Genomic DNA, 24290 nt, shown 5'->3' on the forward strand with positions numbered 1-24290 from the left:
TTCACACTCGTGTCTAAAGCTTACGTCACTCGTCTCTCTCTCCACACACTGATCCTGTTTTCAAGATGGTGCCGGTGTGTGTGGCAGGCCGTCTGTTTCCGTGTCCTAGTATGTGTGCTGTGTTGCTTTTACTACTGCTTTTAATTCCAAACATCTCAACTTTGCTGACATACAATCGCCAAACCCTTCTAAACATTCAAGAAATCTTCAAAGAGCTGTCTAGCCCCGACTGGAACAATTCACGCTCGTATCTCCCTCCCGTGCTGTCGTCTGTTCCGGCTTTTCTACTTCGACAGCCCAGTGCTATACAACGACGAAAACGCCGTAGAAGACGAGGAAAGCGCGGGGGTATTTTAGCTGCTCTAAAGTCCCGCTTGGCTGTTTGGTCTGCGACCCAGGTTCGGCTGGATGTGCGGGCATTTGAACGAAACTTTGAGTGTTCTATATCCCGGCGCTCCCTGGAACTACGGCATGAGTGGATTCGGTCTGTGATCCCAACACACTCTGCAAATAGCTTCTGTCAACGACCGCTGCTTGCTCGTCGAGGTGGAGTAAATCATCAAAATCTGAAATTCTTGCGCTGGGAAACTCACCATGGAGATGACTCGCTGCCGTTAAGGATGGTGCTGATCAACGCGAGGTCTATGGTAAACAAGACATTTATTCTAAATGACTTTATTACATCGCACAGCCTGGCGTTTCTTTTCATTACGGAGACATGGTTAAATCCAGGGGATCAAAGTCCCTTTTCTGAACTTGTACCTCCTGACTATATGTTTTTTAACACCCCTCGGTCTACGGGACGGGGGGAGGCCTAGCATCAATTGTAAAGGAACAATTTAGATGCTGTGTTGAAACAAGGGATTCCTATCTCAGTTTTGAGCTCCAAGTTCTAAAAATAGACTTGTCTAAGCCTGTGATGATAGCGGTGGTGTACCGACCTCCAAAATCAAACAAAGACTTCCTGGATGATTTCGCAGCCTTTCTGGGAGATATTATCCAAAACTATGATAGAATTTTAATTCTAGGAGATTTTAATATACACGTATGTTGCCCATCAAACTCTCTGGCTAAAGACTTTTCAACTCTTGTTGATTCTTTTGGGTTTGAACAGCTAGTGAAAGGACCCACACACACCCTTGGTCATACATTGGATCTAGTGTTGTCTTATGGCTTACCCATTCAGGATATTGATATTTGTGATGCCAGCTTTACAGATCACAAACCTTTATTATTTACAACTACTCTCCATTGTCCATCTGTAAACCAGCAGACCTCTACAAAATGGTCTCGGAAAATTAGTGCTGATACCGGGACGTTTTTTTCTGCAGCATTTGAAGTGGCATCTAAGTCACGTAATTTAGAAGGTCCCTTAGAGGAACTGAGTGCTGAGGAACATCTTATTCTTTTCAACTCTACCTGTATAAATACTTTACACGACATTGCTCCCTTAAAACAGAAAACGGTTAAACCAAAATCAGAGCCTTGGTTAAATGATAGTATACGTGCACTAAGACAGAGCTGTAGAAGTGCGGTGGAAAAAAGACAAGCTACAGGTGTCTTATGAAATTTTGAGAGATTCACTGTCTATTTTTCAAAAAGCAGTAAAAGCCGCCAGGACTAAATATTTTTCAGAGGTCATTACAAAAAACTGTCATAGACCAAAAATTCTATTTCATACAATTAACTCTGTTATAAATCCCTCTTCAGATGTTCTTCTAATACCGTCACAAACACTTTGTAATAATTTTCTACACTTTTTTTGTAGACAAGATTGCAAATATTAGATCTCATATTCAACCACCACTGCTAGATCCGTCGGACCCAGCCACTTGTTCTAGTGTTTTAGCCCAGTTTGAACCCATTTCCTTTGAAACTCTTCAAGAAGTGGTTCACCAGCTAAAGCCTACTACCTCGCAGCAGGACAAGATTCCGACTCACCTTTTTAAACAAGTTTTAGATACTGTCGGACCTAGTTTACGGTCCATAATAAATAAGTGCCTTATTGTAGGGACTATGCCAGAGGGTTTGAAACATGCCGTTGTCCAACCTCTTATCAAGAAACCAAATCTTGATCCTTCTGACTTGTCAAATTTTAGACCAATTTCTAAACTACCTTTTATTTCGAAAATCATAGAGAAAATAGTACTGCAACAAATACAGAGCTATTTGAACATGAATAACATCTCGGAAATATTTCAGTCAGGTTTCAGGAAATATCATAGCACAGAGTCTGCCCTGCTGAAAGTTCTAAATGACATTTTTTTAACCGTGGACACAGGTGATCATGCTATTTTGGTGTTATTGGATTTGAGCGCAGCATTCGATACTATAGACCATAATATCCTTATGTCCCGTCTTGAACATTGTGGAGGGATCAAGGGAAATGCTCTAAAATGGTTCAATTCGTTTCTGTCGAACAGAAGCTTTTCAGTTTGTCTTGGAGAATTTTCTTCTGCTGCAGCCCCGCTTAATTTTGGTGTTCCGCAGGGATCTATTTTAGCTCCTATTCTTTTCTCTCTGTACATGCTTCCCGTTGGGCATCATCTTTAGGAAACATGGTGTTTCTTTCCACTGCTTTGCAGACGACACTCAAATTTATCTGCCAATGAAACTGAAGGATTCAAATACACTGCAACCTTTATTTGATTGCCTAACTGACATAAAACGCTAGATGTCACTAAATTTTTAAAATCTAAATGAATCCAAAACAGAGGTTGTCGTGTTTAGTCCCTCCGATAGGTATGATGCTCAACATCCTAATTTGGAGCAGCTGTCTTGTTTTCAAAAACCGTGTGTTAAAAATGTAGGAGTTCTATTTGATGGCTTCCTAAAATTTGATAAGCAGATAAACTCGGTTGTAAAATCTAGCTTCTACCATTTAAGAGTTGTGGCAAAAGTAAAGCCCTGACTCTCCCGTAAAGATTGCGAAAAGGTAATCCATGCATTAGTCTCTACCCGACTTGATTACTGTAATTCTCTCTATGTGGGAATAAACCAAAGATCGATCTCCCGACTTCAAATGGTGCAAAACTCTGCGGCTAGACTTTTGTGGTGTTTGGTGTTTTAAGCCCCCAACGGCGCCTTCCAGGCAGCGAGGGGATGGGTAGGTTTAAGGTTGAGGGTAGGGTTAGCTGCCTCTAAGGAGCCATTGGGGGCTTAAAACACCATCGAGCGACTTTTGTTGGGTGTACGTAAGCGTGATCATATTACTCCTATTTTAATGTCTCTTCATTGGCTTCCTGTTCTTTATAGAATTGATTTTAAAATCCTCTTATTGGTTTTCAAATCCCTAAACGGATTGGCGCCTGCTTATTTGTCAAGTCTTTTGTCCATTCATAAGCCATCGAGATCTCTCAGATCTTCAGAACACAAGCTGTTGACTGTTCCTAGGGCAAGACTAAAAATGAGAGGGGATCGGGCTTTCTCTGTTATTGCCCCCAAACTGTGGAATAGTCTGCCACTGTGTGTTAGAACTGCTCAGACACTCTCTGATTTTAAATCCAAGTTAAAAACTCATCTTTTTTATTTGGCTTTTAATGTAGTGTAGAGACTACAAAAGCTTTTTAATTGTTTGTGTGTTTGTTTCTTGTGTAAATGGTGCTATTTATGGGATTGTAAAGCACTTTGGTCAACTCTGAGTTGTTTTATACAGTGCTATAGAAAAAAACTTGACATTGACATTGACACACTGATCCTGTTATCAGACAGGTTTCTTCTGTAGTTCTGTCTGTCAATCAAACACTGGTGGGCGGAGCTAGTGACCACACGCCGGCTGATTTGCACTGGGTGTGAATGCTCAGAAATGTAACCGTGAATAATATCAACAACAGTGAACTCTTGTCTCGTTCCCTGACAGTGAAACCACAGGAGGTGGAGGTGGTGCTGGAACACGACTCTGAGTCGGACTCGCAGCCGGCGGCGTCACAGGAGGGCAAACACTCGGAGTCGGCTCTGGATCTGGAGGAGAGCGTGCAGGAGTCTTCAGAGGGCTGGCAGTGCCCCATCCCGACAGTCTTCCCATGAGCCTCTGCTTCACCCGACCGACAGTCTTCCCATGAGCCTCTGCTTCCCCTGACATCAGCAGCGCCGATTATAGTGGGACTTACAGTGATACGAATCATGCGTTTATGTGAATGTCCATGATTGTACACACTCCATGCTGCATCTGAACACTCTCAGACTCGAGGACTGAACTCAATGAAGTGGTTGCAAGTTTCATTTTTTACAGTTTTTTTAATTATTGTTTTACGTTAGAGCCATATGTGTCACGACTAAAGTAAAGATTGTAATTGTGTATTTGAAAGGATCTAGTTTCAAGTCTTGATTTGTATCCTCATCCGTGGTCAAACTAAAGCAGTACGTTCTAGATACTAAAGTCCCACAATCCCTGATATATCACATGATCAGTTTAATGGGATCCAATCTTGGCAAACGTTTTTGTAATATGCACAAATATTTAAGAATAAATTTAGGGTTTTTTTTTCAAATGTTTATCAGTTTTCAATTTTTGTTTTTCTGCAACTTTGTTCTAATCTGTTTTTATGAATTTATGGGTTTTATTTATGGATTAAGTGTGACAGCATTAGTTTGACTAAACTATAATGCATTCTGAAAACACTGTATACAAACACAAAAACGTTGTGAACACAATTTCCCATGTTGAGTGACTGAAGATCACTATATCTCCTGCATTATCTGACACAGAAACCGGCCAACAACTAATACCTTTGTGTTCAGTGCAATATATCTAGCACACTATTCTAACATACGGCGGTATTTGTTGTTGATTTTGTTGTGAAGCCGGCTTAACATTAACACAAAAGTGAAGGCTTTATAATCTGCTTCAGCTGTTCGTGTTTCAGAGGGAGACTCGTGTGTGTGTGTGTGTGTGTGTGTGTGTGTGTGAGAGATCTGAAGTGAAGACTGTTTTCAAGCCCTGGATCATCATTAATTCTTCTGCACTTATAGAGTAATGCTACGAGAAGAAGGTGACTATGAACATACAACACTTTAGAAATGAACAGTTGTCTGTATGAGCAGGGTAGAAAAACATGAACACTTGAACAAGTTTTTACGTGACTTGATTTTAATATAAAGCATGTTAAATTAAAATAACATACAAAGTGTATCAAGTGTGAGATACATAATGGTGTTCATATAACTTTAACCTGGAAACTGTTTTTGTATCTTCCTGATGAACAGAAAATGAAGGCTGGAACTATAACAAGCGAAGGGCACATACATCAGTCATGGAGTTAAACACTGAACAAGCCCGTTTGTGTTCGGAAGTCGTGTGTTGTGGATCTCAGTACATGCACAACATGTTTAGTGGGTTACGGGACGCAGACCGCATCACTCTTTGTTCATGGACACATGAAGAGTGTGGAAAACACATCTGAGGTCTAATACACACACTCACAGACGAGGTAAGAGTAACACTACAGAGACGAGACCAAAGCGTTTCAACAAGACAAACATGCTGACACTCAAGATTATACACAACTACATGATACAGGACCGAACAGGAGCGATTCAGATTGTAACATATCAATGCAGAAGCCTCTTCAAGTCATTGTTACTGTATTAGAAAAATAAAAAGATTGAATCTGTCATCCTCTGTGTTTAAAGGAGAAGAGGTGATGGTTCAGCGCTTGGTGGATGAAGCAGACTGGCTTCCTCCCTGAAAGAGAGAACCAACATGAGAACCGGCCAGCGACGTCACACTGACATTAGTGATGAGGAGTGTGGACATTAGTGATGAGGAGTGATGAGGAGTGCGGACATTAGTGATGAGGAGTGTGGACATTAGTGATGAGGAGTGCGGACATTAGTGATGAGGAGTGTGGACATTAGTGATGAGGAGTGCGGACATTAGTGATGAGGAGTGTGGACATTAGTGATGAGGAGTGTGGACATTAGTGATGAGGAGTGATGAGGAGTGCGGACATTAGTGATGAGGAGTGCGGACATTAGTGATGAGGAGTGTGGACACTAGTGATGAGGAGTGATGAGGAGTGCGGACATTAGTGATGAGGAGTGTGGACATTAGTGATGAGGAGTGATGAGGAGTGCGGACATTAGTGATGAGGAGTGTGGACATTAGTGATGAGGAGTGTGGACATTAGTGATGAGGAGTGTGGACATTAGTGATGAGGAGTGCGGACATTAGTGATGAGGAGTGAGGACATTAGTGATGAGGAGTGAGGACATTAGTGATGAGGAGTGCGGACATTAGTGATGAGGAGTGATGAGGAGTGCGGACATTAGTGATGAGGAGTGATGAGGAGTGCGGACATTAGTGATGAGGAGTGTGGACATTAGTGATGAGGAGTGTGGACATTAGTGATGAGGAGTGCGGACATTAGTGATGAGGAGTGTGGACATTAGTGATGAGGAGTGTGGACATTAGTGATGAGGAGTGCGGACATTAGTGATGAGGAGTGCGGACATTAGTGATGAGGAGTGTGGACATTAGTGATGAGGAGTGCATTAGTGATGAGGAGTGTGGACATTAGTGATGAGGAGTGCGGACATTAGTGATGAGGAGTGCGGACATTAGTGATGAGGAGTGCGGACATTAGTGATGAGGAGTGTGGACATTAGTGATGAAGTGATGAGGAGTGTGGACATTAGTGATGAGGAGTGCGGACATTAGTGATGAGGAGTGTGCTTTACCCTCTTGAAGATGCGGGTTAAGGTGCCTTGACTGTCTCCGCGTCCCTTCTGGCCTTTGCTCTGTGATTTCTGCTCTCTCTGTGAACACAGCAGACGTGCATCTGTCACAGCGAGTCTCCAGAGTCGGGACATCAGGTTAGTGTTTGAGTCATGGCAAAGAAAAGCCAATGGATGATCACGAAAAAGGACAGATGAATTCAGAGCTACTGATTACTTATAAAATATTATAAAATATAATATGAAAGGGGCATTTCCTCTAAAGAGGCAAGAGAGGCAGTGGCAGTGCCTCCTCAAACACTGGATGAGAAAATAATCCATATTACAAACATAAAACAACACAAATATTACAAAGTGTGACAGTGAGTGAATGAGGGAAAGTCACATGAGAGGAGGCAATGCCATCACACGATTGGATATGATCGGATATAACTGGTTTGTGTGATAATCCTGCCTCTTGTTTTCTTCCTGGTTCGCAAATCAGTCTAAATGAACAAAATGATGGTGTTAAAGGGAATACTGATTAAGTAAACAGCTTAGCCACTTAGATATCACCACTTTGTCACATCAAAATCAAACTTAAAATGGCCTGAAAACTATGGAGTTAATATTGTGCCATAATTAAACAAACAAATCCAGCATTTTGCAAACAAACTCGATCACTGATTTTCCTTTGCAAAGCAGATCAAGTTTGTTTGCAAAATGCTGGATTTGTTTGTTTAATTATGGTACAATATTAACTCCATAGTAAACACGATGACTGTGGGTTTTTAAGTGAGTAATCACATTAAATCACCGGTACATCTTCATGTCTGTGACCAGCTTACCGAGCTTAATGACTGATGATCCGAAAATAAGTTGACTTTTAAAAAGAACAGATGAACACCAGTTCACAAATAATATATATTGTTTAAATGATTACTGCCTTTAGTTATTTAGGAAAACATGTAAAATAAAACACTAACTTAATGAGATTTATACTTGGTTTTAATATACAGAAAATGTATTACATTGTTAATGTAAAATAAAATACAAAAGAGAATTGCATTTGGTTTCTTTTTATGTAACGTAAAGCAATGTTTATTTAACCAGGGAAATGTGACAACATTAAGTGTAACTGGGAAATTAATTTACATTTGATTGATAAAAAAAATTCTGAACACCACTGATGTCTGGGTGTAACTGAGTGAGATCAAATTGTTAATTCAGTTCAGGGGCCATATTCACAAAGAATTTTAAGGCTAAAAGTAGCTCCTAACTGGCGAATTTAGGAGCAACTCCTAAAAATAATGGGCGTGTCACTCCTAACTTTAGGACTCCTAATTTTTTTGACTAAGAGTAATTCACGAAGCATTTTAGCCCTAAAAGTAGCACCTAAGGGTGTACTCACACTAGGCACGGTTGCCATGAACCGGGCCCGAGTATGATTGTCCCCCCTCCCCACTCCCCCTCTGGCCTGCACTCACATAGGGTTTCAGCATTCGTGCCGGAGCACGCTTACTTCATTATGGTGCAACGGTTTCGGGATAAACAGGAAGAGCGGCGCTCTCACTGAACACAATGGAGTCCAGCACGGTTAGCGCTCACACTGCATGCGAACCGCGCCCGAGTCCAACTGAACCGTGCTCTGGCCCACCTCTTCCAAGCGGGCCAGGGCCGGCTAATCGAGCCAAGCCCGGGCACGGTTCGGAGCACTCACACTAGTCAAACGAACCGCGCTTTGGTGGTCAAACGCACTCGGGCACGGTTCAAACTGGCTAGTGTGAGTACACCCTAAGTCTGGGACAGCTTAAAAGAAGTCGAGAGGACTCCTAACTCACTAAGACCTATTCACAAACCACTTTTTGTGGCATTTCACGTTGCGATGTTTTGAAATGCGTATGCGGCGGCTACAGGAGCTTCCAATCGCGAGGGAATAATTTTGCATTGTAGGCATAACTAGGGATGCAATAACGCCACCAACAACAACCAAAACTAGGCTACTCATTGCATGTAAACTAATTGTAACGTTTCATTGTGAATCAAAAATGTTCTACTCTTTGCAAACGTAGGCAGAGGCATATAGTGACAGATTAATTCAATAATGTTGCAAAGATATTGCATCAATCCATATGTTTCATTAGGCTACTAGGCTATTTGTTTCGCCTTACTCTTTATTCATTTAGGCTATTTATTCAGTTATTCATCATCTTCCGTCCTTCGCACTACTTGTGTAGCACACACATTCTCAGACCTGTCACCTGTCACTCATCATCGTAGGGGAGGTGTTTGGAATCATTCCCGCGTTACAATCATCAGCCAATCAAGGTGGTCACTTCAGTCAAGCTCGTGCATGAGTAATGACGTCATCCATAGCAACGAAGACTCACTCTTAGTTTAGGAGTTGTCATTTTTCTTTACTAAGAGTAGGTCTGAAAGGCGTTGTGAATAACTTTTAAGTGAAAACTCCTAGCTAAAATCTTTTAGTGCAATTTAGGAGTACTCCTAGTGGTAAGATAAAATGCTTTGTGAATACAGCCCCTGATCTTTATGTGCCTCATGAAACATCTGCATGTAATGAATCAAAGGCAAAACATGATGATTAAATATATTAGTCAGCATAATGTTAACATGCATTTCTCATATGGAAATGACTTCAGAAGACTGAGACTTACCTTAGATTTGGGGGTAGAGGGAGAAACCTAATGGGGGGTGGGGGGGGAGACTACAATGAGAATCTTTGAAAATATTTTTATTTATTTATTGTTTGTCAGATGCAAGGAACAGTGAAAAGGAGGAAAGATACGAACGATGTTTCTTAGGAAGTGCATGACGGCGCTCTCATCTGGACGGCGGCGCGGGGACGCACTTTTCCTCTGAGGGGACGCAGACAAACCTCCTCGAAAAGAGCCCTGTGATTAAGACAACACACTTCAACACACTTCTACACACTTCTACACACTTCTACACACTTCAACACACTTCTACACACTTCTACACACTTCTGATCAGGGGGAGCCAGACACTGAAAACATTCAGGGCTTAACATTCACATTGAGTTGGTCCAGGGACATTTTCACACAGTTATGGCAGCGATATGATTTAATTTATGTTCCCTATCAGTCAGTCACGTTCTATGTTACGCCAGTGACTGATGAATTGGGATCGTGCCTGAGAGCCAAACACCTTCAGAACAGAACAAGTGGACACTGGCGAGAGAGATGAGCATCAGGAGCCGCTCCCCGTGCCACGGGTCTACCAGGAAGAGCGCAGCACTCGCTCATCAAGCTCATCGGAGAAGATTCTGCTCTGTTATAGAGGATTCTTCTCATCGCTTACATTCTACATTTCAGTTGTTACCATCAAGGAGACATTTTAGACAACCTCGGGCGAGTACAAATGTGTACCAGATGTCATTTGTGCCAGCTGCCATTAGAATTAAAAATTTTGAGAAGATCGTCAGGGGTCGTCGCCTCTGGAGAACTGGACATTGCGATGTTGAGATCGAGACTCGAGTGCCTTGAAAGAGACGGGGTGTCCTCTGCTAAGCTCCTGGTAGATACACCGGTGATCTGAGGCAGTGATGACACAGCGTGCCCCCCCCCCCCCCCCCCCCCCCAAACGCAGTGGCCAATCAGGGCCGATTAAGGTAAGACATAACAAAAAAACTGGTGTTTCGAGCGGTTCTGCAAAAATACCCTTATTATAACAATTATGTAAATTAGAGATTCATTGCGCAGTTATCTTCATTTATTCTAACAGAGCGTCTTGAGATTATAAAGGGAGCGCTCTTTGCCATGCCAGATCCTGCGAAGCCTACAGTCTGTAATCTGTTAAATTTAACAGTGGTTTGTGAACGTAGATGCTTTATGCTTTGTGTTGGGATGTGTAGGTTGTGCGGTGACAAGTAACTTGAGACTATTTCAAGGAAATCTATTTAAATGTGTGTTTAAAGGAGAAGCGCATCTCCTTTAAATGATCAGAAAATTAATATTTAACCCATTATTACACAAAACGGAACTTGAAACATAATTAGGTTATATTTATTATATTTATAAATGACTATCACTCTGAGACCCGCTGCCTTTAGCTATTTCAGTGCTGAGGACACTAAAAGTCTTTGGCACACTTCAGTATGTACAGATGCACTTATTTTTGCACTTTCTTTTTGGTATGTATTGTTTTTATTATTGTGCTGTTGGAGGAATTGAAAAGCTTTAGTGCCTCGTAGGCATAATGCAAAGGGGTTCTGGTGTAGTTTGTAGGATGGACTATCTTGTGTTTTGGTGTTAATATAGAAGTTGGTAGTCCGTTTCTCAGATCATAAAAATATGTGTCCCCTATGAACACGAAATGCCCCCATTCTATATGTCCTGGCGACGGCTCTGGTCTGAGGGTTACAGTGGGGGGTTTAATCCTAACTATTTCAGTATAGATATGTTTGAAAAAGCCCCAGAAGCCATGCCCTCGCTCTGCCCCTGCTTCTGATGATTATCAAACATTCCAGCAGTCCAAACTCTTAAGCTACGTTCAGAGTCGTTCAAAATCCGATTGTTTTGCTCTCATGTGACTCAGATCTGTTGTTCTCATGACAGTGTGATCAGCACAAACCACATGGAATCTGATCTTTTAAATTCCACATTTTTGCCGCTTCCATTTGTGGTCCTACATCCGATACAGGTCAGATGTTTTGCAATGCGACCTCAGTCTGAACAGTCAAATCAGAATTCATGCGACTTTTACGTTACTCTAGATCAGGGGTGGCGAACGTCGGTCCTGCAGAGTTTTGCTTTAACCCTAATCAAGCACACCTGAACAAGCTCATCAAGGTCTGAAGGGTTCCTAGAAAGGCAGGCGTAGCTGAGTTCTTATCAGGGTGGAGCTCAACTCTGCAGGACTGGAGTTCGCCACCCCGATCTAGATCAACATTCCTCACAATTCTGCGCTCAGTCGCTTCAAAGATTTAACATTCCCAGAGTTATCATATCAAGACAGTAGTGACAGGTAGTCAGTGAAGTACAGTGATGTGACAACACACGAGACCTCGTATCATGAAGGCTTAGAAACTCTACTCTCCTTTTGCATCCTCGTGTTTGTGTTTTATATTGCCTGTGCAATATAACTGTCTTCCACGGCAGACCACACTATAAATAAACAATACTTTTAACCATTTTAATAAATATACTTACTTTAATGTTCTCCATGTTTACTTCCGTATGACTCGTTCTGTGTGGCTTCTTCTCATTGCTCTTTTGTGCGGGTCAGTTCAGGCCCATGATCTGTTCGCACTCGAATCTGATGTTGCCACGTTTAAATCAACAGTGTGAACAGCTATAACCCGGATCTGAGCAATAACTCTGACTTGAGCTCGATGGCTCAGTGGGTGTTGAACCTTAGGCTACTGTACGTTCACACTGACAGTCCAAATCCGATTATTCGTGTATCCGATTAGGATTAGAAGTCCACGCTGATGTCGTCTCCGCCGGTTTCAAAACACGTCTTTATTGTACTGTCATTTTCTGCTGGACCGGCTCAACAACACAACCTTGCTTCTGCAGCGACTTCCAGCATGTTTCCTATAACAAGGTCTAACATGTGTACGTTTAACGTGGCGTGAGAAAGTGACATAAACCATGTGAAATCCGATCAGACTGACACGCATTTCCAGAAATGTAATTTGAATTGGATTTCAAACCACACATGAATGAAGCTCGAAACGGATTTGTAAAAATTGCATTTCATGTGATTTTTTGCCCTTCACACTTGTTAGATCTGATCAGATTCCAAATGACCGTTCGTCCCCCAAAAGACCCGCCCCCTTTAGTTACTGTTGCTATGTCCGACAAGCCATTGCGCTCTCACGCCACACACTCATGTTCTCACGCAGTGAAACACACATCGCGGAGCGGAGAGGACACACAGACCAGTCTTTACTTTTGGAGCAGTTGGTCCTTTTTTAAAGAAATTCATCAAATAAACATGAATGAACATCAGAAGGAATGTTGTTTTAACCGTGGAAAGATGTCAGTACACTCCGTTATTCAAGTTCAAATCCTCCAACGTTAATCTGCTAACTCTCCTGACTGCTTCGTCGGACAAAATGGCGGATTCGGCGGATTATGATTGGTCAGACCGCCTGTCAATCAAACTCCCTGCAAAGGTTGAACTGGATATGGTCCGTGTATCATCACATCATTCAACTATTCCATCCAAACTGGCAAACAAACAACAGGAAAACGGTTTATACGGTTTGTTTTTCTGTATGAACCAAAAAAAAATTAAGCTGGTGTTGCTTGGGGGAATATTCAAGAAATGTCCAAGTTTTTCACGTATTCCCCAACGGTACACCAGCTTTCATTGTTTTGGTTCATACAGAAAAATTACATATTTACCCTTTTTTCATGTTTTTAGTTTGCCAGTTTGAATGGAATAATTGGCACGGACCGGATATGAGTGAACCGAGTCTGAACGAGGCTTTAGAAACCTTCATCCTCTTCATCCTCTGTAGCTGTAGCTTAGACTGAGCTTCACGAGTTCACACTTACATATATAATCGCTTAGAGAAAAGGTTATGTGTATTTGCCATGCAAACCCAGTGAAGTCCCGTATCCCGGGTTGGGAGAGGAATAGTTAGAAGTGAGGAGATGGAGGAGGGATGCTGGGAAACTGTCATGGAATAGAGGCACGTCTGCTGTGTATATTCCTCTTATCTCGTTAACTGAGTTGATTAACTGAACATGCTCCTCCCGTGTTTATTAGGTTAATTATCTGAACATGCTTCTCCCAAACTTTGTTAATAAAACATCAGATATTAATTAGGTTACTTGACTGGATGCAAGGAAGGTTACCAATCAGTGTCACCATGGCCTAATTAATATTCATCAAGTATTCAGTAAAGCCTTTCAGCTTATTCTTCACATTTTACTTCCTTGTTTTTATGTTTCCTTGTCCATTTGAACTCATTGTGTGTTTGTCTTTACACACTTAAAGGGATAGTCCACCCAAAAAATGAAGATTGTTTTCATGTACTTTCCCTCATGTCTTTCCAAACCTGCAGAACACAGAATAAGATATTTTGAAGAATGATGGTACTGCATTTTTTGGAAGTCAAAGGGAACCGAGAATGTTTGGTTAACATCCTAGAAAACATCATCTTCTGTGTTCAGCAGCAGAGAGAAATGTTCAGCCGTTTACGAGCACTAACTATGAACCTGAAGCGAAGCGTTTACAAACTCACAGTATTTTAACAAATCTTGGGAAAGTAATGAGTGTCTGGCCAGCTGGGGTTTCAGTGAGGAGGTGAAGGTGAGGACCAGGATAAAGCAGCGGACTGATCAGAGCTCTGGCCACAGATATTCTCCTCATATTAAAATACCAAGTCATTTTTCCTGATGGTAAATAAAGCATAAAGAAAAAATATACAACTCATTTATTCAAACCAATGGATTTGTAGCTCAACCTTTTTGACAAAAAAAGTAAATGAAAATTTTATTTGTTTTGCCTGAGCACCTGATTAATAACATCAAACAGAACATAAATGCATTTATTCTGCGCATGAATTATTATAATGAGGAATATTGTGACGTGTTCGTTCCCGGAAGAAACTCAAGACTACAATGGAGGCGTTTCAGGAGTTCAGGAACACTGACACTGATATAGAGAATAACTGGAGCTTTATCATGATCACACAGCAACATCTTATACTTTTATATCTTAAATATTATTATGAATGAGTTAAAGATTTTGTAGTCATATTGCGTAGTTGTGCTTGGAGTCGATTGTTTTATTTGTGATAATAACACAATGAAACATGACAAATTGTGCGACATAATTTTTGTCCTGTCAAACAAAAAGAAATGATGAACACAAGCAAAAACAAGAGAGAACCAACAGAATATTAATAACTGATTATGTTGTAGTCTATGTTTGCTTCTTCCTGTCAGATTTTTGTTTTTATATGCATTATTTATTTTTATATTTTGCATAGTAAAATAAAACCTATAGCTGTAATTTGACTTTATTTGCCAAACAATTTTGTCAGATAAATATGGGAGTTTGTTTCCGCCACAGAATAAAACATTTTAAAAGATAATTGTGAGTTTACATCTCACAATTCGGACTTTTTTTCTCGCAATTGCGACTTTATATCACGCAATTCTGACATCTTTTCTCACAATTGTGAGATATAAAGTCCAATTCTAAGAGAATAAAAAGACGGACCTTTTTTCTTTTTTACCTCAGAATAGTTTATATCTCACAATTCTGACTTTATAACACGCAATTGCGTATTATAAAGTCAGAATTGCGAGATATAAACATGCAATTCTGAGAAACAAAGTCAGAATTGTGAGATTAAAAAGTCGCAATTACCTTTTTTATTTCTTACTCTGTGGCGGAAACAAGCTTCCATAGATAAATACCGTAACCAAGTTTAATGTTTTGTTATTGCCTATTTAAAATCGAACATATTTTCCTCATATTTTGATGGTTTAATGGAGCGTGTTGCTCATGAAACACAAACGTCTCCTCCAGATGTCACTGAAGTCAGGAACACCGCTAGTGAAGGAGAACCTGGAGCTTCAGTGGTCGGTGTATTAGCAGGGACAGTGTTAGCATCTGTGCTCAGTATTCATATCAACTAGCAGTTTTCTGTCAGTACAATATGATCAGACTATATTAATACTTTTCATGAATACTGTTTGAGAACAGCTTACTCTTGCTTAGAACAAAACCTGTCTTTAAGTCTGCATGAAATGAGCATTCACCTGATCTATACTGTAAAAGCACGTTCTAGATCTTACTGTGAATGTGTAGTTCATGTTCTTCAACACCGTAACAATCCTCCGGTGACAACGATGAAACACACAATATAGACACAACATGGACCGATCATATATATCAGGGTTGGATGATATTCCTAAAATCTTTCTAAATATTGATGATAAGCCATATACTATACATCTCAATATTTTTGCTTTTGCTCTAGAATAATTAAAAAAGGTGATTTTCTTTTTCCACAATTAAAAACAAACAGACAAACTGTTATCTTGTTAAAGCACATTCAAAGTGTTTAGTGCAAAAACCACAAAGTAAAAAAAAAAAAGCAGACTTTTCTTTATTAATATTAATTTTCAACAATATTCGATATTCATGATATATAATACTGATGATAATATTGCTAATATTCTATATATATATATATATATATATATATATATATATCTCGCCCAGCCCTAAAACATGAAGCATAGCGGTGTTACTCTCTGTAAAGCTGCTTTAAAACGAGGTATTCTGGGAAATGCAAACATCTGGTTTTCACCGTTACCCCTGTATGATTTAGCATTGTGTGTGTGAACAAAAGATGAAGGAACAAAAGATGCGATGTCACGCTAGCCTTAATCTGGGCTTCACCGTTTCTAAACAAATGAACAAAAAAGTCAGTGTTGATGTTGTTAGATATATTTTAATCAAGCAAATGTGAAAAGCTGAGGACAGGAACAGCGTCAGGGTTGTTACACAAGCTCTTGTCACAGAGGACACACAGTGTTTAGGGGTTACTAGTGCGTGAACACTGTTACACAGAGACGAGACGAGTTCCCTGAGACAGAGCTATTACACAGCTGGAACATCACAATCTCAGTCTCTCTAACACTGCTAACCATCCTTTGGCACTTTAAAGAGAAGGTCACGACTATAAACGTACATCACGGAGATCTCATCTCACAATCTAACGGCTTAAATATGAGTACATTTCAGAAGAAACTAATATTCACCTCCCTCTTAAAAGTTAAGGCTTTAGAAATTGCATAAACGCACAAGCATAACAAATCATTTCCAAAAAGATGCAAATTCATTTTTGAAACCAAGCCTCCGTGACAAACCCTGAGGCGTTAAACCGGACTCTCATGTGGATATAAAATACATGTTCAACGCTCATGTGATATACTGTATGAAAGCTCCTAGATATGTGGAGATACACCACATGTACCGTCTGTGCTGAGCTCTGTGTGCTGTCACTGAAGAGTTTCTGTACAGGCGCTTCAAACATCTGAAAATCTTATAAAGGCAAAAACGTCACGTTTATAAACACAATTCTCACGATCCTTGAATCACAGTAAAATCCCATTACATCCCGAACCGCAGCTTAATTCAACACTGGATATACTGTACGACAGCAGGTTTGGCACACAATACACTTTGAGATGAAAGATAAAAGTCATTAAAAAGCGAGAAATCATCTGGTAAATCACAGGAAACCTGCCGGTCGAGACGCACTCGAGCCAGCAGAACAGTAGCTGGAGAAAAGCCTGCTCAATCCTCACCTTTCCCTTCTTCTTCTTCTCCCCTCCGAAGAGCTTGCCGATCTGGTCCATGACGGTCGGGCTCTTCTTGGCTCGGCCCAGCCGGAGTGTGGACTGTGAGGAGCTTGCGGATGCCATGCTGAGCGAGTGAGTCTCTGAGGAAGGAGAGGCGAGAGCTGATCTACTCGAGGTCCTCCTGGATGGTCTGAAGCTCGTCCGACTCCGAGGGGCGGTCCATGAAGGTGTTGTCCTCTCGGCCCGGGGCGTCCCGAGAGAACAGGCGGGTCAGGTGTGGGCGGGGCCCGTCGGGGTCAGGGGTCGTGCCGATGCTCCGGTCCACTGCCTCCCTCGTGGAGTCGTTCAGCGCTGGACTCTTGCTGGAAGAGCCATTGTTCTGGTTCAGGTCCGCCTCCCCCAGTCCTGAACACACACACCATTGTCATCAGCACTGAATCATCACTTTTCTTTTTTTTTTCATTGGCTTCTGGCTTGCTTAGTTTAGGGGGGACATTTAATATCATTTTCAAAGATAATATTGATCTTCCTGCACTGACACACTTATATATCATCACTTTTAGGGGTTTAACAATATATCGCAAAACAAAAATGCAACAATATGTATCGTAGATAGTTCAACCAAAATAAAAATTAATGTTTTAGTGTCAGAACTGCATTAAACTACTATATATGATGTTGAATATAATGTATAATAATGCAATGGGGGGATATTTGTGGGTCCTGATAATGCCAAATGTCTGATGTTACCAGTTAAAGTGTCCTACATTATTATAAATATATCTAGTCAGTGACAGAGATCAAGCATATTCATCTACAATAATTCTGTGTTTTCATCTTCAGAATCATGAATATTGTTATTCTGGTGTCTCTATTGTCCTGCATTGGGTTTCCAGCATCAAGTCTAAGAATATTCATTTACACACACAATATAATATCAAATTTAGCATTTTCATAATTTGTGGTTGACCTTTAATTATGTCTTGGAGTATCACAATAATATGGTATTGTGATATGTATTGAATCGTGACGTAAGGGGATCATTACTCCCCTAGAAATGATCCATCGTAACGAACATGAGTAGTTGACATGTAGTGATGGGTCATTCATTAACGGTCCACTCATTGCGTGTGTCACATGACAAATGAGCCAGAGCCTCGGAGGGTAAATTACTGATGGATCAGTGAACCCGAGGGTCCCCGTGAGTCCGTCCCTGAGCTCCGAGGAAAATATGATTCACACCAGTCGTGTTTCGCCAGTTAATTTTCCTTGCTTTTATTTGGTGATTATTTTAATCCCTCTCTGTGTAAAGCACTTTGAATTGCCATAGTGTATGAAATGTGCTGTATAAATAAACTTGCCTCGCCTTAATTCAGATTATGATCAAGATTGCGTAGGTGGATGTGTTCGGGAATCTGGCTGTTAAAAGTAATAACGTATAAATGACCGAAATGACTCGAATAAAGATTCTTTCATGTTGATGAGCGAGATCGAACGAGGGAGTCAGTGAAATGATCCGAACACGATGGTGTTGTTCTCCGCAGGTTTCAGCGCGGCTCTTCCTCAGGAGGTCGTCAGGTTGAACCCGGAGCAGGAACACAAAGCCTCGACTGTACCGCACAACACAGGAGAATCTGAACTGACTCTAGTGTTCCTCACAGAGACTCTTTGTCCCTCCACAAAGTTATTGTAGAAGGACAAAGGGAACAGTGTGACTGGAATAACTTCCCCAGGCCAGATTCTGCACATTCTCTGCTCAGTGAAACTCATCTCATCTCTCCAGTCCATCATGGAACGTGTGGCTGATCCAAATCACTCATAAAGGACCGTCCACACGCTCTGTTTTGGCTTATTACAAATGACAAATTTGCATAATTTTTTGTCAAATGTAGGGCTGAGCAACAATTAATCGCATCCAAAACAAAATGTGTTATTTATATATAAAATAAATTGGTAACACTTTACAATAAGGTTCATTAGTTAACATTACTTAATGTATTTACTAACATGAACTTACAATGATCAATACATTTGTTACTATATTAGTTAATCTTTGTTAATGTTAGTTAATACAAATATAGCTGTTCATGTTAGTTCACAGTGCATTAACTAATGTTAACAAATACAACCTTTGATTTTAATAATGTAAAAGTAAATGTTGAAATTAATATTAACTAAGATAAATGAATGCTGTAGAAGTATTGCTCATTGTTAGTTCATAAGTTAGTTCGTTATCGGTTCATAAGGTAATTAACTAATGAACCTTACTGTAAAGTGTTACCTATAAATTATATATAATTATATATAGTATATAGATGCAAATATTTCTTAAACATATACATACACGTGTGTGTATTTATATATACAAAATAAGTATACACAGTACACACATATATTATGTAAACACAAACTTTTATTTTGGATGTTATTAATAGTTTCACAGGCCTAATCAGAGGTGGAACTGAAGCTGAATTCTTCATCTGAATTGATGATAACGTCTCGGCTACGTATGTAACCCTCGTTCCCTGAAGGAGGGAACGGAGACGTTACGTCAGAACTTCTGACGAATGGGGTCTCGCCCGAGAGCATAATCACCTTCAAGTTGTAAAAAATGAGCCAATGGTACGCAAAGTACCTTGGTCTGCGGATTCTGCATCACGAGCTCTGCCCCGCTGTGTGTATATAAGTGTGTGTGTCCGCCCCGCTGTGTGTGTATATAAGGAGCAGCGCGTGATTCTCGCATTCGCATTCTTCGCTGAGGAGCCGAGAGGTGTGTGCCGGCCGTTCAGCGGTACAGCGGTTCGGGCAAGAGGACGAAACAGCTCCCTGTCGTGAGGCCAGCACAAGCGAAGGGCTAAGCTTAACGCAAGAGTTACCAAGGTACACAGGGTAGCAGATTCCATCAGGAAAATGCCAGCATGATGCCTACCCGTAGGGAGGACTTAGGAATACACACATGGACCACCTAGGCGGAATACATATGGAAGATCTCTGAGGTAACCCAGTCAGAGGGTGGAGTACATGACAACCTCAGAGAGGCAAGAGTGGTCTTGCCAAGGGAAAGTCTTCCTAAGTCCTCCAGTGCTACCAGAGGAGACTTAGAGTGGAAATACGCACGTGGGATTGCCCAGAACACAGGCGTTAGACATCAACAGAGCTGGAGGAACCCAGGGTTCAGAACTGTGGAACTGACCTGAGGAAATTAGCGCACGCATCCAGTCCATGGAGTGGAATGGCGCAGCAAGCAAATGACACCGAGCAGGTCCTACTTACTGGCTACTTGAAGTGAGTATACGGGAGGACACAGGCTCTACACGGATATTATAGAATCTCGCAAATGTGTTAGGTGTCGCCCAGCCCGCAGCTCTACAAATGTCTGTTAGCGAGGTGACGTGCGCCAACGCCCAGGTGTGCTTTCACCACTGGGGGCAGGGCAGTCCTTGGGCTTGGTAGGCCAAGGTATTAGCATCCACTATTCAGTGGGACAACCTCTGCTTGGAGACAGCCTTTCCCTTCTGCTGGCCTCTGTAACAGACAAAGAGCTGGTCTGAGGTCCTGAAACACAGCGTTCTATCTAGGCAAACACGAAGGGTGCGTACTGGACAGTCCAGATCACAAGGACAAATGCATTCGAAAATGCTTTTGGGCGTTAACATCTTGAACGGAAGCCTGTGTAAGGCTAGGTTCAAGAAACGCAGGTCCAGGATCGGCCGTAACCCACCACTTTTCTTGGGTACAATAAAGTAAGGGCTGTAAAATCCGCACTTCATGTCGGCTGGAGGGACTGGCTCGATCGCACCCTTCGCCAGTAGGGCTGCGACCTCCGCTCGCATGACGGGGGGGTCCCTGCCCACCATCGTGAAGCGGACTCCCCGAAACCCCGAATTGAATCACATAGCCGAGCCTGATCGTTCGGATGAGCCAGCGGGACGGGCTGGGAAGCTCTAGCCAGGCTCCCAGGAACGAACCAGCGGGTCAGAAGAACTACAGGCGTACCAGGCGCAAAGTGGAAGAGGCGGCCCTGACTTGGGAGGCGTGAGAAGGCGTGGCGTTCTCTTGGGGCCTCTGCAAGAGAGCTGGTGGCGGGACGAGAGCAGCGAGGCGTTGCGTCGCCCACTGTCATCCGCGCCCTCTTGGGACCCGGAGGCAGAGATTGTGTTAGTTCTTTCTTTGACAAATTGGGTACCGCCAGCCGTGAGGCCAGCGGCGGAAAGGAAAGGAGAACAAAGGATTCTCCCCCGGCCCTCCTTTGGGGGAAGGAGTGGTCCTGCTACCATCTCCTGAAGAACTAACGACTCCGACTCCGGGTTGCCCGTCTCAGGAGCGCCGCTTTGCCAGGCGTTTGGCAGGCTTAGGGGCGGAGACGCTGTGTCTCACGCTGTGGCCTGGGTGGAGGCTGCTGCTGTGGCCTTGCGGGAGCGGAGGGCAGAATATGTTTAATCGCCTCAGACTGCTTCTGGGCGGCCGAGAGCTGCTGGGTAAAGTCCTCGACCGCACCGCCGAAGAGGCCAGCCTGGGAGATAGGGGAGTTGAGGAAACGGGTTTGCTCAGACTCCCGCATATCTGCCAGGTTAAGCCATAGATGGCGTTCCTGGACCAACAAAGTGGACATCACCTGGCCCAGGGACCGCGCAGTGACCTTCGTCGCCCATAGGGAGAGCCCCAGGTCAGCACTGCCCTCATGCATCTGTTTGACTACCTTGGCCTGGTGGACCTGCAGGATGGCCATGGCACGTAAAGCGGAGGCGCCCTGACCCGCCGCTCTGTAAGCCTTGGCCACGAGAGTGGACGAGAACTTACAGGCTTTGGACGGGTGCATGGGGTTGCCACGCCCGGTGGAGGCGCTCTGAGGACACAGTTGCATCGCAACAGTTGCCGCCCCGCCATTGAGGGCAGTGAAGGCGGAGAAAGAAAGAAATTAAAATGATGGAGGAAACATTCCAGGATTTTTCTCCATCTAAAGCAAGTGAATGGTGCCCAACGTAGACCATTTTTGACGTCCAAAATCCATGTTTAGTCAGCTTCAAAGGGCTCCATACGACAAATTTCGGCATTCAGACATTCTCTAGCGAAACAATCAGTCATTTTCGGGAAAAAATTTAAATACTGTTTAACTACAAATGTTTGCCTTGGTCTACATTGGGCATTATTCACTAGCATTAGATATAGAGAAATCATGGAATATTTTCCTCCAAAATCTTAATGTCTCTTCTCATATACATCATAGAGTCATACACATCATATCTAGGCTGTATTGTAAACTCTATAAAGGTTTGTGGTCGGGGTGCAACGATATCCTCATGTCACGATTCGACACATGTCACGATACTGAACTCACGATACGATACTTTAGCGATACTCCAAGACATATGATAAAAGGTTAACAATTTTTTTTACTGTTGATTAAAATGCTAAAGTTGATATTACATTGTGTGTGTAAATGAATATTCTTGGACTTGATGCTGGAAACCCAATGCAGGACAATAGAGACACCAGAATAACAATATTCATGATTCTGAAGATGAAAATGAAAATGCAGAATTATTGTAGATGAATATGTTTGATCTCTGTCACTGACTAGATATATTTATAATAATGATGTTACCACTGTTTACTGGTAACATCAGACATTTGGCATTATCAGGACCCACAAATATTCCCCCGTTGTATTATTATACATTATATCCAACATTATATATAGTAGTTTAATGTAGTTCTGACACTAAAACTCTGAAAACTTTTTCTCACACAGTAATTTTTATTTTGGGTGAACTATCCACGATATTGTTCATTTTTGTATTGTAATATATTGTGACAGCCCTAGTTTGTGGTCATGTTGTTGTGGTCTGCATGAGGTTTGAGCGAGGTTATGTCCCACACACACTGAAGCAGTGGGCCGAGGCACGGGAAGCATGTCTCTGAGAGGAGCTTCAGGCATGCGGTCCGAGTCCAGAACTCCCACCCCTGCTTCAGTCCCTGTATGAGCACATTCATGAGGCCTCGAGAAGCCCACGGGGCAGAGACAGGCCCTCGTCTGTTCCAGCGTTCTCCAGCACAATCCCTGACTCCAACTACTGCAGCTAAACCACAGCTGGGACACGCAGGGAGGGATTAAAGAAGGCCAAACGTTTAATAAACCGCCAAATCTTGGCCTAAAAATGTAAGCAGCAACCTCGACTAGAGACATTGCAGTCAAACTTTTACACTTTTTGAGATGACATTCCTATGATAGATGATCCATGGCTATAGAAACAGTAAGAACGCTGCAGTCCAGTATTTTTAGTGTTTGGATGGAAACTCAGATCAGATGTGCTCAGAATCTAATGACACACACTCTGTGATTCTGGAGAGTGAATTACAGGAGAACAAATATACACTCACACTCATTAAACATTAGTGAGAACTCATTGCCGAGGGTTTCATAAAGCGGGAGAACTGTATGTTTCTGATATATATTTATGGATTGATTCCCACCTCGTGTGTTTGTGTGTGTGTGTGTGTGTGTGTGTGTGTGTGTGTGTGTGTGTGTGTGTGTGTGTGTGTGTGTGTGTGTGTGTGTGTGTGTGTGTGTGTGTGTGTGTGTGTGACGCACTTTGATGAAGGATAGATGCACTTTTATGATGGATAGATGAACTTTTATCATGGATAGATGAACTTTTATGATGGATAGATGCACTTTTATGATGGATAGATGAACTTTTATGATGAATAGATGCACTTTTATGATGAATAGATGCACTTTTATGATGAATAGATGCACTTTTATGATGGATAGATGCACTTTTATGATGGATAGATGAACTTTTATGATGAATAGATGCACTTTTATGATGAATAGATGCACTTTTATGATGGATAGATGAACTTTTATGATGGATAGATGCACTTTTATGATGGATAGATGAACTTTTATGATGAATAGATGCACTTTTATGATGAATAGATGCACTTTTATGATGGATAGATGCACTTTTATGATGGATAGATGCACTTTTATGATGAATAGATGCACTTTTATGATGAATAGATGCACTTTTATGATGGATAGATGCACTTTTATGATGGATAGATGCACTTTTATGATGGATAGATGCACTTTTATGATGAATAGATGCACTTTTATGATGGATAGATGCACTTTAATGATGGATAGATTAACTTTTATGATGAATAGATGCACTTTTATGGACTTATATTACGTGAGGACGTTTTTTGTCCAGAGTTTCTAATTATTGGACAAAAAACGTCCTCACGTAATAATCTAGAATACTGTCTAACACTTGATGGCTGCTCTGTTAAGTCTTCGTCGTCGGTTAGGAA

At 41.8% G+C, this 24290-nt stretch overlaps 3 protein-coding genes across 5 annotated transcripts in view; 1 reads left to right on the top strand and 2 right to left on the bottom strand.

Annotated features, from left to right (window-relative positions):
* Positions 1 to 4494, top strand: part of znf236 (zinc finger protein 236) — a 60801-nt gene extending 56307 nt beyond the window's left edge. For both annotated transcript variants that reach the window (XM_082150604.1, XM_082150606.1), the window contains one exon: positions 3860 to 4494. In XM_082150604.1, the coding sequence (XP_082006730.1) occupies positions 3860 to 4026 (167 nt within the window). In that variant the 3' untranslated portion in view covers positions 4027 to 4494. The remainder of the gene's footprint in view (positions 1 to 3859) is intronic.
* Positions 4495 to 5067: 573 nt separating this feature from the next.
* On the bottom strand, positions 5068 to 17109 carry LOC309484500 (myelin basic protein-like). 2 transcript variants are annotated; one of them, XM_082150875.1, is made up of 5 exons: positions 16977 to 17109; positions 9465 to 9566; positions 9330 to 9356; positions 6679 to 6756; positions 5068 to 5683 (listed from the first exon to the last, which is right to left on the bottom strand). In XM_082150875.1, the coding sequence occupies exons 1-5, from the start codon at positions 17091 to 17093 to the stop codon at positions 5648 to 5650; spliced, it is 360 nt and encodes a 119-aa protein (XP_082007001.1). In that variant the 5' UTR covers positions 17094 to 17109; the 3' UTR covers positions 5068 to 5647. The 2 variants fall into 2 exon arrangements, with proteins under 2 accessions (XP_082007001.1, XP_082007002.1); XM_082150876.1 differs by lacking the exon at positions 9330 to 9356 and having other exon boundaries at positions 6679 to 6779; positions 9461 to 9566.
* Positions 16098 to 24290, bottom strand: part of LOC309484501 (myelin basic protein-like) — a 28386-nt gene continuing 20193 nt past the window's right edge. Inside the window, exon 4 of the mRNA XM_082150877.1 lies at positions 16098 to 17375. Within this exon, the coding sequence (XP_082007003.1) occupies positions 17137 to 17375 (239 nt within the window). The 3' untranslated portion in view covers positions 16098 to 17136. The remainder of the gene's footprint in view (positions 17376 to 24290) is intronic.

This window comes from Leuciscus leuciscus (genome assembly GCF_965113295.1).
Source record: "Leuciscus leuciscus genome assembly, chromosome: 20".
In the NCBI taxonomy this organism is placed as follows: Eukaryota; Metazoa; Chordata; class Actinopteri; order Cypriniformes; family Leuciscidae; genus Leuciscus; species Leuciscus leuciscus.